At 33.9% G+C, this 13,631-nt stretch overlaps 1 protein-coding gene across 2 annotated transcripts; it reads left to right on the top strand.

Moving 5' to 3' along the window:
- The first annotated feature begins 821 nt into the window (after positions 1-821).
- On the top strand, positions 822-3,597 carry LOC122585740. Of its 2 annotated transcripts, XM_043757866.1 has the most exons (3): positions 822-2,620; positions 2,672-3,255; positions 3,350-3,597. In XM_043757866.1, exons 1-2 carry the CDS (start codon positions 916-918, stop codon positions 3,247-3,249), a joined length of 2,283 nt encoding a protein of 760 aa, XP_043613801.1. In that variant the 5' UTR covers positions 822-915; the 3' UTR covers positions 3,250-3,255; positions 3,350-3,597. The 2 variants fall into 2 exon arrangements, with proteins under 2 accessions (XP_043613801.1, XP_043613800.1); XM_043757865.1 differs by having other exon boundaries at positions 822-3,255.
- The last annotated feature ends 10,034 nt before the right edge of the window (positions 3,598-13,631 follow it).

Here is a 13,631-nt window from a genome sequence, read left to right on the forward strand (position 1 = left end):
AACGAAAAGCAAAGCTGAAAATATGAACAATTATTCTATCATTAAATAAGCAAACAAGGTGTAGATGATAGTAGACGTAATATACAGGTGCTAGCAAGAAAAATTATGAGATTTAGATAAACAATAATCTTAGTTAAACTCTCAAATAAAAAAATTTTAAATAAAAAAGCAATGTTATTTTATTGGAATCTTTTGATGTGCAAACGAAATCAATAAAACACTCTATTAATAAGAGATCTAATTAAAAAGCAAATATAATATATACCAAGACATATAAATGACTGCCGGAAAAAAAATTGGTAGAAAGCAAAGAGGAATTTGGAAGAGACATCCAAATAAGAATTATAGATGAGTGTATATAATACTCTGTAACATTATATTTTGGTCGATGAAAAGATTTTAAGGGTAATGAGGTAAATTACATGGCATAAAGTTAATGTGGAAGAATCACGTTTCTCTGCAGTAAGGGGGAGCTGCTTTTGAGAAACTGCGTTTTCATAGCTTTCAAACGCAGATAATCGATTTTTAAGACCATTTTCCCAAACACTAAAAACTGATTATTTGTATTCTTAAAACGCAATAAGCTAAAAATCTTTTTTAAAACTCAACCCTAAACACCCACTTAAGTACGAACTTTTTTTTTTTTTTTACATTCATCATTCTATACCCATAGATCTTGAAAAAAAAAAAAACTAAAATAAAATTCCCCAACATTTGGTGCGTGAAAAGTGTCTCACGATAGATACTGACGTGCCATTCTACGTACCCTAAATACATCTTCCCTTCTCTCATCCTATATATTATGGTTTACAAGTGTTCTTCCACAACACAATCACAAAACCTAAGCATCATTCACACTGTTTCTCCTAAAGCCAACTTGTATCAAATCATTATTTTCTTAACTAACCTCCAAACATGATGTCTTTGGAGGAAATTATAAACACGAACATGGATACCGGTTCAACAATCAAGTATGTGGATCTTATCATAAAAGTCGTTCCCAATGACATCAGTGTAGCCTTGATGACTTACACCGGGACTATATTCCGAGCGGAGCTAGAAAACAACTACACGAAACCTATTTCATGGATTGGGATGTATATCGCGGCAGCGTCTCTTCTTTGCGTCTTTGCAATGGCGGCTGACTTGTGGCATGGTCTACGAAACAGTAAGCGTTGGTTTCCATGTAAGTACTTCACTGTTAATGCTGCTTTTCTCTCTGTTATATCTGCTGCAATGAAGTTACCCATGGATATAAGTAGTTCAATGCCCGGTAATGTAGACCAACTGACAAAGCTTGGAAGCATGGCCTTTTTGTGCACCATGATGGCTAATTTCTTGCCTTCTCTAGCCACCATGAATAGCAAGGAACTTCTTACAAACATTACAGGTTTGGGTGTTATGGTAATCACCTTGGTGGTGAATGTAGGCATTCAAATTAAAACGGGTGTTGTATCATGTAAAGTATATGACCAGCTTTACAACAGGGTACTACAACGTTATTATTCAAAAAAACCAGTTGCCACATTACCTGATATACATCGCAACATCATGATAGCAGCCGTTTATTGTACTTTGTTACTTTTGTTGTTGATTATACACGTATGTTCATCTTTAGCGATTTTAAAATCCAAAGATATGATAAATGAGAAGTACCAAAAACATTTCGAAGAAGACTTTTCAAACGACACACCATTAGATACAAAAATGGTTCAGAAACATGTGACCAAGTATTGGATCATGGCAGGTAGCCCCCAATTCGTAACAGTTAGCTTTGTTACCACCTCTGCTTGTGGGGTAATATGTGTTTTAAGCACTGCCTTACACATTCGTACTTTATTTTGGTCTATAGGCTCTGTGAAGGATAGGGACTATAACTCGGATTATCAGGGGTCGATGTTAGTGATTTTAATAATACAGTCTATTGGCGTCATACTTGGTACAATAGTACCATTTTGTAGATCTTTCGCGGTGTTATGCTTTAAGGTTTCCTTTAAAAGTATTAAAAACCATATAATTAAGGTGTTTAAAGTGGAGAGTTACTGGACTGACAAGTTATTTGATGATGAGTGGAAAGTGGGAAGTGAAACATTGCCATTTCGTGACTACAGAGGCAAGGTGATCATCGAACGTGTGAAATTCTATTTTCTAATCTTTTGTAGAGCATTTCAGGTGGGAGTTGTGGTAACATGCAAGATAATATCACTGGTTCCAGTTTTTATGATATGTGCCTTCTATTGTTTGAAGTGCTTAAAAGACAAAGGTAAGGCTGATAAGGATTTGGAGGATCTTCGCTTGTACGTGTTTCACCTTCAAGATGACACGGAAGTTTCAGTGACGACATTGAATCGCCTTTCAAAATCTACTATGCACTTGATTAAAAAGGGTGAAAGGCAGCAACCCAAGGGTCTCCTTGAACTTATAAAGAAATCTTTTGAAGGAGTTGAAAATTTTGACCGCAATCAGGTTAAATCGTTACGGTCAAAAGTAGAAGGCAAAGATTCCTGGAGCTTACTAGTGGTGACCCTAACAGTCATTGCTGCTTCTCTTCCTGACATTGACACGATAATAGTTGATAAGTTGTTGGAAAGTGTCAGAGAAGGTCTAGAATATGTCGCACATGTGGAAGAGAGCCTCAATACTACGGATGACAAAGTAAGTAATCAAACACATGTGGAAGAGAGCCTCAATACTACGGATGACAAAGTAAGTAATCAAACACATGTGGAAGAGAGCCTCAATACTACGCGTGACAAAGTAAGTAATCAAAAGGCAGCACGAACTTTGTGGAATGAATTTAAAAACAAAAAGACGTGGTTTGGAAAGAATATGCAGCAGATTGCTTCTGAAAAGAAAACTCGAGAGATTGTTCAATTGTTCAAGGACAGAGGTGAAAACAATAGGGTCAAGGAGGTAAAACTAGATGATAAGTCAATTTGTGCCGACTCCATGTATCTTGTCACTAACGAAATCCTGCTTTCCCATGCTATTGACCAATCTAACCCACAAAAACTATTTGAGCATATTTCACAAATGATCTCTGGTATATTGGCTGATTGTCTCACCAACTTACCCAAAGTAATAGCAATGAAATGCCACAATCGTGAGATAGAAAAAAGGGAGGCCAGCGTCCAAGCGGCAGCCAGACTTCTAGGTGAGACTACCCAGATAATAAAGATCCTTCAAGACCCTCAGCAATGCGTGGATCCAAATGAGCCACGAGGAGTGGTGTGCTTGTGTCTACCATAATATATAGTAATGTCTTTGTTTCCCCTATGTTTTCTTTTAATAACTATGTTGATACTTAAATTTGAACTGATGTGTCAAGCTAATTATATGGTTTTTTCAGGATCAACACCTCTAAAACAATCCAAGATGGGCTTAATCTGCTTTTTCAACGAGTTTTATTTCCACGATTGGCATTTAGAAAGGATGTTGAATTTGTGCTTCGTTTGTAAACTTAAAGAAGTTAGTGTGACCAAGACTTATTTTTCATTACTGGTTCTCTTTCCTAAGTTACTTGTATCATATTCCTCGATATATATATGTGGTCCACTGTTTTAAATATAAAATGCATGGTACTTTTGTGTGGTTCGAGAATGTTTTGTTTTATTTTCTTAAGGTAAAAATTTATTAAACCTTAGCACCGATTACCCTTCTTAATCGTTTAACTTTTTACTTATATTTTTTCGTGTCATGAGCTCCATCATCTCATCACTTTCCCCTTATTTTTTTTCCCTTTTAACTATTTATCTTTAAATTTAATACCCTACAATATCATACAAAACATCCAATCAAAATAGAATATGAAATATATATATATATATAAAATGAACACACATTTTCTTTTCACCCTAGGTGATCCTATCTCCTTTCACTTTAAACTTTCACATACCTTCAACAACCATTCATCTTCTTTTAGTCATTTCACCTATATATGGGTTTCACCTATCTTTATTAATGCTTTTATAGTTTTTTAATTCAGAAATTAGGTTTTACCCATGTGTTGCATTAACTAACATAAATTTCAATAAAAGAAAAAAAAAAAAAAACCCTCAACCCAAGTTCAATATATAAAAAACTATTCAGCGAAACCGCACATATTTTATTATCAAATTCTTATAATTTTAAACATATAATCTGTGACGATTCGTGTTAGTGCATGTTTTGGGGTCGACTGCAATACAATTCTAGGGGTAATGAATAAGGATGTGAAATTAATTCTTTGATGTTTTTTTTTTTAAACATTTGGAGTTATTTTATTTGATGTTAATCCTGAATTTATTAACTTCAAAACTATTATAGAAGTCATAAAATTAACCACAACATGACAAATAACCAGTCTATATATAGTTTTCTACTGTTAGTCATTCACAGATCCGGAGTAGAGATTTATATCCCGACTCCACCATGTAATTGATTATCAAGAGTCGTATCGATTGATTTTAATCCGAAATCATTGAGATGTATCGTAAATAAATTTATGCTTGTAATCATTTGACTAATGATAAAAGAACTCTTTGTTTTTCTCTCCTATTCTATATCTATATTTTTTTGAATATATGCGTGAATGTTTATAGCCTCAAGAACAGATACAGATGGATTCCGCACATCTGGATATGCATCGATCAAATGGACCTAACAATTCGCAACCAAATTGTTACTTGTATTAGTAAAAGTAGACGGTGGAACCTAACTTACCATTTGATTACAATGATATTCACGTTTACAAATAAGACATTTTTCTATATATCAAATGTCAATGTGTTAAAAGATATCACGAATAACGAATTATAGAATGTTACATACAATAAAAAATACAATATTATACATTTTAAAGAAACGCTTAACTAAAGTAGCTTTTTCCCTTTTCTTTACTTTTGCCACAAAATTTTAAATTTTTTGGTTTTGGCCACACATTGTCTGCTTATTACTTTTTTACCCTTTTCTTTTCTTCTCCATTCTTTTTCCCGATAATATTATATATTTGAAGACAGACTTAACTACAGTAGTGTTTATTTTTTTTTTTACAAAACTTTTAAAAAAAATTTAGTTTTGGCCACACATTTTGTCTGCTTATTACTTTTTCCACCCTTCTTTTTCCTTCTCCATTTTTTTTCCCGGCTGAACAGTAGCACCATCAACATCAAAAAAGAAAAAAAAAAGTCTTCATATCCCTCCATGATGAGGGCATTTTTATTTGATTGATGTGGCCATCAACTTCCAACCAACAGTTGCAAACTCTGGCTACCGTTGTTTTCAGGGGTTAAATAAAAAGAGGAAAATACAGACATGTCATATGTCCTTAATTTGAAACCCACAATAACAATATATCTACATATTAAAAGAGAAACTATAACAACACAATCAAATTTGCACTCAAATAAAATTTAACCTTATAAGGAAAACACGCATAATAAAACTTCAAATAATAGATCTACATACATACATGATAAAGAAAGGGGATGATGTTGTAGTGGTAGGGGTGTCGGAGAAATTGTTGCAATGGCGGTGACTTTGTTACAGCTGTTGGAGACATTGAGCAGGAGATGGTGGTAGCAGTTGGTAGATCTAAGATCTCGAAGATAACGGTTTAAGGATTTTGTTTGGTATGAGGAGTGAAAGAAAAAGGAGTGAAATGTAAAAATAAAACGATGAGACCAAACCATAATATAAATGAAAATAAATGTACAGATGTAATAAGTAAAACATATGATGTCTATTAGCCTTCCACCTCCAACTGATAGAGCAGGAAAAAAAACATGTATGCACACCATGATGACTATACAATTCAGCTGTCTAAAATATTTGATAGAGTAACCATTAGGGGTGAGTATGGGTTGGTTTGGGTCGGTTTTTTTCTAAAACCAAAAATCGAACCGATTCATTCGGTTTTTAGAAAACCAAAACCATTGGATTTGGTTTTTGTTCGGTTCGATGTGTCGGTTTTTCGATTCGGTTTCGATCGGTTTCAGTTTTTGTTTCGGTTTTTTCTATACATATGTATATATAAATTTTACTTTCAATTGTTAAGCAAAAAATATGATATAGAAAATAAAATATAGAGATGCTTTTTATTAACTAATTATATTTTTTAGATATTAAAATTTGTATAACCTTTATAAAATGAATTGATTATTGTATATTTTCATGTAAAAACATACAATTTATATAGATTTGTACACTAAAAAGACAAAAAGTTTAAATATATTAACTTAATTATAAATTATATGTAACAATTATAAATTTTATATGATATAAATATAAAATAAAGTAAAATGTATTTAGTTCGGTTGGGTTCGGTTTTTGATCGGTTTTATGGCATATGAAACCAAAACCCGAACCTATCATTTCGGTCATTAGAAAACCAAAACCAAACCAATGAGTTTCGTTCGAATTGTATAAATAGATGTTCATTTTTATATATAGTAAAAAATGTTTATCGTTCATTATTAATAAAATATTTATAGCCTTTTCAAAATATTAACGTTAAACATTATTAATATTGTTTGTGAATACTTATCAAAATTATTTATACATGATGATACATAATCTTTGTTGTTTGGTCTATATTTGTATATGAGATTATTGATGTCCAAATACTCAAAAGATTATTGAAGCCAACGTATTGCATCAAAACCCTCAGCGTATTAACGTTTATGTTTTCTGTTTCTTTTGTAAGCTAAAATGGTGTGTTTCGCATTATCGTTTGATGATATAATACAAATAAACTAGGATTATTTAAGTGAAGGTTTTAGGAACGTCTTAAAGATGCGCGACGTATAAATTCTAGTTATTTAACTAAAAGTAAACATCACGAACAACATGTAATTATATAAACTAAATCCGCATGGAATATAATAAATGCATTATGATAACATATTGTGGGTTCAAGCAAAATATGTACAAAGTATTAAAAAGGAAGATACACAAACTGAAAATGAGTGAAAACCGAAAAGCAAAAGTTAGATAAAAGATTATTACAAATTGATAAATATGTAGATGTTTATTGCATGGATATTAAATAAGAGATACTAATATTTTTATAAATAATATCAACAAATCAAGTTAAAAAAAAAACCATGAATATTAGATATAAGATATTATTTATTTTGTTTACTTCCTATCAAATTTTTATGGGTCAATTACACTATCAACTGTGGTTTTTGTGGGTTATCATTCAGAAAATTTATATGATGGCGAGCCAAATATTTGTTATGCATCCTTTCGTTTTCAGTAACAACCCGCAATTACGAAAGCCTAGAAACTCAAGTTGTTAGGTCGTGAGTGAAATGCCAAGTCACTTCAAGAAAATTTGTACCTCAAGTCAAGATAAAGTCAAATTGATCATGCAACTTCAAAATAAAGAGTGTATTTCTATACACTTCTCAAATAAAAATAAAAAAAAAGTTATCAAGTATCTATGTATTTATATATGTAACACCCCATCAAGACGGAAACATAAGATGCCGATAAAAGCACAACATGACATGAAAACGGAAACATAAGATGCCGATAAAAGCACAACATGATATGAAAATTAGATAAAGTAACTCTAAATGTATCAAAGTTTCAAGCAACCAAAACATAAGACAGATCAAAAAACCATCACAATGTTTACATGCAACTAATACAATCGTTCATCACAATTGTTTATCCCAACTGGGAGCATACAGGTCATGGACCAACGTGAATAAAGTAAATCAAGAAAGCGCCACAAGATGCGCATATTCCTGAACCTAGTTTACAAAAGATGCGTGACTTCCTTGATCTGGTCCAAAGCTAGCATTCGATCATCCATGATACCTTTTGTTGGTGCATGTTTCTGTGACAAAAACATTCTCGATATGTCATCCATTTTGTTGTCATCCATTTTGTTTTCAAGTCCTGTAATTTATATTGGAAATTACCGTCTGTTAATAAAATTACCTTTGCATATTTGACGATCTAAAGTGATCATTGTTGGTGCATGTTTCTCAGTGACAAGAGCATTCTAGATGTGTGATGTATATTTATATATATATTCAAGTCTTGTAATTTATATTCTAGATGTGTGATGCCAATAATATTACCTTGACATATATTGTTGATCATATTGGGATCCTTTTATGTTTATATGTTTGTTTATTATTTGTGTTTTGCAGGTTCTAGACATTACATGTAAAGAGCCATTAAGTTAATATTGTTTCTGCGTTTAACAGCAGTTGAAATATCAACTTAATGTACTTCCGAATGGAAGTTAAGTTAATCGTATTTATGCGTATTAACAACAGGAGAAACATTAACTTAATCAATAATTCCAATAGGTAATATTGACAATGTTGTTTCTGCGTATTCACGGCAGTAGAAACATTGTCGTAGATAATGTTGGTTCTGCGTATTTACAGCAGTAGAAACATTGGCAGAGTTAATGTTGCTTCTGCGTCTTGACAGCAGTAGAAACGTTAACTCAAATATTCGTAAGTGTTATTTGAGGGTTCTTGGGAACGAGGAAAAATTTGCTTCCAAAAAGAACACTTAAATGGATTTGAGCGTTTATTAGGAACAAGTAAAAGTTTTTATTTCATAAGAATTCTCAAATGGTTTGAGAGTTTCTGTGGAAACAAGTAAAAGACGTCTCAAACAGTTTGTGTGTTCTGGGAAACACAAAAACAAGCCAAAACACTAATGGGCTTGACATGAGAACACTCAAATCCATTGGATTTGGGATTTGAGAGTTATTGTCACTTGCCTATAAATAGGGGTGTGTGTTTTGTGTGTTCTCAACAAGACTGTAGAGAGAGAAACCAAAGAACATGCACGGTTTTCTTGTTGGTAGTACTCAATCTCACGCATGAACCGCAAACACACACCTGATTTGGTTGGCTTGTAGACTTAGATTACCATGTTGGTTGGTAAGGTTTGTCCGGAGAGTCGCCTCACTATAGTAACCAAATACGAGTGTTTATATATATATATCATAAAAGGTATAAAAACCGTGAGTTATCTCTAGGAATTTTGCACCTCGATATATCCTTAAGTCACTCTCGGTTCGATAAGAGAATAAGACCCGAGGGACTTACAACTGGTATCAGAGCTATAGGTTTTTAACAACCTTGGTTATAGATTGATCACACTTTGGGTATCCCATTTTTTGCGTGTTGTTAGGTGGAAAAGTGTTTTCGGGTTCGTTTGAAATAAAGGTTTAAACTTGACACCAAAATAAGACATATCTCATTCCTAATATCATTTTTGCAAGGTTTCATTGATCAAGTAACAAAATTGGGTTCTAGATCTAAGAAAATTTGAAAAAGTGGCGATTTGCGTGTTCTTACACTTGTACTTTGCGTGCTTGTAAAGTACAGTGTGTTTTGCGTGTTTTCAATACTACCTAGGCAGTTTGCGTTTTCTAGTGGCTTGCGCATTCTGTTTGACTGTTCTTGTGGTTTGAGAGTTATAGTGATTTTGCGCGTTTAGTACACTTTTGCTCGTTTCATTTGCGTATTCCCATTTGCTTGTTCATGTGTCTTGCGTGTTCTTAGATTGAACCTAATATACAATGGCTGCAAACTATCTTAACCAATTTAATACTTATGGACCATAAGACTGGTAAGGGTAATTCACCACCCAAGCTAATGATCATAGACCAATACTTTCCTTGTAAAGGTCGATTAGAATCCTTTATGCAATTCACGAATATTAGAATGTGGACTCGTATGACTGAAGGATATAGTGCCCCAACATATGAGGAGAGTGGTGTTAACAAAGTATATGCTTGCCAAGATATGACTGAATCTAATAAAAAAAATGAGGTTTTAGAAAAAGGCACTATCATGTTTAAAAATGTCGTTGCCACAAGAAATATTACATTTATTTAATGGATTCAATACATAAAAAGAACTTTGGTTAGCATTAAAAAATCATTGTGAAGGGGATGAAACACTTAAAAAGAATCGAAGAGACCTTCTAAAGCATCAGTCTAATGTATTTTGTGGGTTAAGAAGTGAAAACTTAGATCAACTAATTTCAAGGTATTATCATTTGTTAACAGAGTTGCAAGCATTTGAGGTTACCTACTCTAAGGAAGAAAGAGTCGAGAAATTTTTGAGTTCCTTGCCGGAAAAGTGGAGTAATTATATTACTACCTTGCAGGAAAAAGTAGATTTCTCTGATATGTCTTTGACTCAGATAGTTGCTAAGTTTCGGGGATAAGAAATGAAACTAAAAAGGAGGGAAGCAGGATATAATAATGCTCAGATTCCTGAGCTTTATTACGGTAGGTCTACGATCAATGTAAGTCTAGGTTCCCCTAAAGGAAGCACAAAGGCTTTCCTGAGTGAAGATGTTGACTTACAAAAGATATCGTTGGACTCTGAGGGGAACATATGTCTTGTTTCAAGTCAGAGCGACAATTTAGGCAACCGTGGATATCCTACCTCCAGTGCTAGTTCCACCGTGCCTATAAGTGTCAAATGTGCTAAGAGTCACTTATTGGTTCTTGCGTCACTTGTGACATCTTATGATCAGTTTATCCAAGGAAAGGTTCAAGATCCAAGTCTTATAGATGAAGACTACAAGCAGATTGATCCTTTGGACTGAAAAGAAATGGACTTGCAATGTCAAATGGCTATGCTAACTCTTTGGGCTAAACGGTTCTTATCAAGAACAGGGCGAAAGGTTATGGGTTCCAAGCTTGGCTTTGACAAGTCAAAGATAAAGTCTTATAACTGCGAGGGATTTGGACACTTTGCTAGGGAATGCCAGAGATCTAGGAAGGATGATAGGTCTATTGTGACTCGTCAAAACTTCAACCAAGGGGAATAAGCAACTCCTCCAGGTGCTGCGCATAGAAGATATTTTCAAGGGTCAAGTTCGAATGCTAGTAACTCTTCTCAACAAAACAGTTATCAAGGTTCCAAGGTTTAAAGTCCAAACTCTAATAACCAAAATGGGTCAAGAGCTTTGGTGGTTCAACAACAGGAAGGTTCATGTGACTGGGGTTCCATTGTTGAAGAAGCAGACAATGCCTATCTGGTTGATATTAGTTCAGATGTATCATCAGATTCAGAATCAGAGATTCCAGAAAGTGATGAAACTAGACTATTCAAAAACCCTAAAAAATCAATAGTTATGAGCAATTCAAACAAAGTCGAAGGTCAAAAGACAATATCGGGTCTGGTGAACTTTGTGACATACCTAACTATCACAAAGAATCCTGTTTCATTAGAAAGGAGTGGCAACATGTAGAATATCGATATGGGATGTTCTATTCATGTCACTGGAGATAGTAGTGTTCTGTCAGACTTTGTTAAGAATTCTGATCTTCAGGTGAACTTTGTCGGACCTGCTCAAGGAATCACAACTGGTCATGGTAAAGTGAGCATCACTAATCTTCATCTTGACAAGGTGTATCACATTGAACATCTTAGTCAAAAGTCTTTGAGTGTTAGTCAAATGCAAGATGTATTGTAGATGTAGATTTGTGTGACAATAACAACATGGATTTGATTCACGTTTTTGTCTGAAATAATAAGTCGTTTAGACTTACGTTTGAACTTCAATATTATATCTGTTTATAGTTATTACTGTGTTTAGGTATTATTATTGTATTTTAGGTACAAGGACATAGAGCCAAGGTTACAAGTGTCATAGAATACTTAAACGGTGGTTGAACATTGTATAATATGCAAAATAAAGGTTCCAAAAAACGCTCCTCGTGCTGACGTCAGCAGCATGTTGAAGTGTCTTCGTGTTCACATTAGCACGGACACATAAGTGTTTGGTGGATTGGGCCTTACTCACTTCGTGTGAAGCCTATGTTTACACGATCTATAACGCTACTAGTATAAATACAAAGCTAACTTATGAAAATTAGTAATCAACAATTTACGAATTAAGAATACAAGTTGAATTGTTGCTCGTGTGCTTACATACACGAAATACCAATTCGTGTATCACCTTAGGTCAATTAATCTTTCATTAATTGACGAAAGGTAATAGCAATCTAGTTATCTCAAGAGGATTCCACACTTTTGACATAACGAATCGCATCTTATTACAATCCACACAACCATAGGACCTTACAAGTGGTATCAGAGCCTTAAAGTTTATTATAAAAGGTGTAAGATCGCTTGATTTGCTATTAATTGTGAAATCAACTCGAAATTCGTGTTTTTCGTTGAATTCGTGCTTAACTTCGTGTGACTTCGTGCTAACGTCAGCACGAGGTGATCTTTGTTCGCGTGGTTACCTCAGCACAAACTGCTATTCGTATGTTAGATTGTGACAAGTGTCCTTCGCGTGTCACTTCGTGTCACGTGTTCTTCGTGTGTCTTCGTATCATGTGCTTATTGCACGTGTTCTTGTGTCACGTGTCATTCGTGTGACTTTGTACCACACAAATTGTTCTCCGATGTTTAAACTATATTATTTCGTCTGAGTTAGTCTCAAAAGTTTCGAAATGACTACTATACCTGCTGCTGCAAATTCACCAAATGCCCTGCTTATCTTTCAAATGATCATGCATGACCATGAAGTTGTACATGGTAATAGACCTCCAAAGGTTTTCCGTATGGAAAATTATTAGATATGGAAGAGATGATTCGAAGATTATATTCGTCTAAATGATATTGATATGTGGGTAATGATAACTCAAGGCTTTGATTGGCCAATATTTGAGAAAAATGGTGTAATTGGTACATACACCTATACTGATATGCCAAATGCTGAGAAGAAGAAATACATTGTAAAAGGAAAGAAACTTTCAACTCTTACTATGGCCTTACCTCAAGATATTGTACATTTGTTTAAAAAGTACGCTACTTCAAAGGAGTTATGGGATTCCCTAGAAAAGTACTGTGAGGTTGATGCTACTTTGAAAAGAAATCGTATTAAACTTTTGAAACGTCAGTATGAAACCTTTGATGGACTGAAAGGAGAATCTCTGGATGAGAGTATTACTCGATTCAGTCATTTGACTACTAAGTTATCATATTTTGAAGTTGTATATCCCTAAACTGAGTTAGTGGACAAATTTTTGGATTCACTACCAAAAATAAGGACTGAATATGTTCATCATCTTCAAGATGACAAGGAATATAGTTCATGGGACTTTGAGATAGTAGTTTCCAAATTGAAGAATAGTGAAATGAAAAGGAGAATTAAGGATACTCATTCGGATTTCACTCATGATCCGTCATTGTATCATGCTAACTCTATTCACTTAGCAAGTACTAGCTCAGGAACAAATGCATTTCTAAGTGGTGTTGAAGCTACACCAATAGTAGATGCAGAAGGTCTTGTAGAATATGTTACTTATGACAATGCAAATACTAATGTCAAGAACAATAATCAATCTTTTCGCTCAATACCAATGAGTATGAACTCTACTGAAGGAAGAATGAATCTTTACTTAGCCTTTTGTGTTGCTCATGAAGCTTATATTGGTGGAAAGGTTACTGATCCTGCATTAATGGATGAGGACTACAACCAGATAGTAATGTTAGAAGAAATGGATCTACAATGGCAGCTAGTAATGTTAACCATTAAGGTCAGAAGGTTCACTTAGAGAACTGGAAGATTTATGGGTATGGCACTAAAGGCTTTGAAAAATATAAGGTGAAATGTTATAATTGCGATGGATTTGGTCACTT

The sequence above is a fragment of the Erigeron canadensis genome, chromosome 1 (assembly GCF_010389155.1).
Source record: "Erigeron canadensis isolate Cc75 chromosome 1, C_canadensis_v1, whole genome shotgun sequence".
NCBI lineage: Eukaryota > Viridiplantae > Streptophyta > Magnoliopsida > Asterales > Asteraceae > Erigeron > Erigeron canadensis.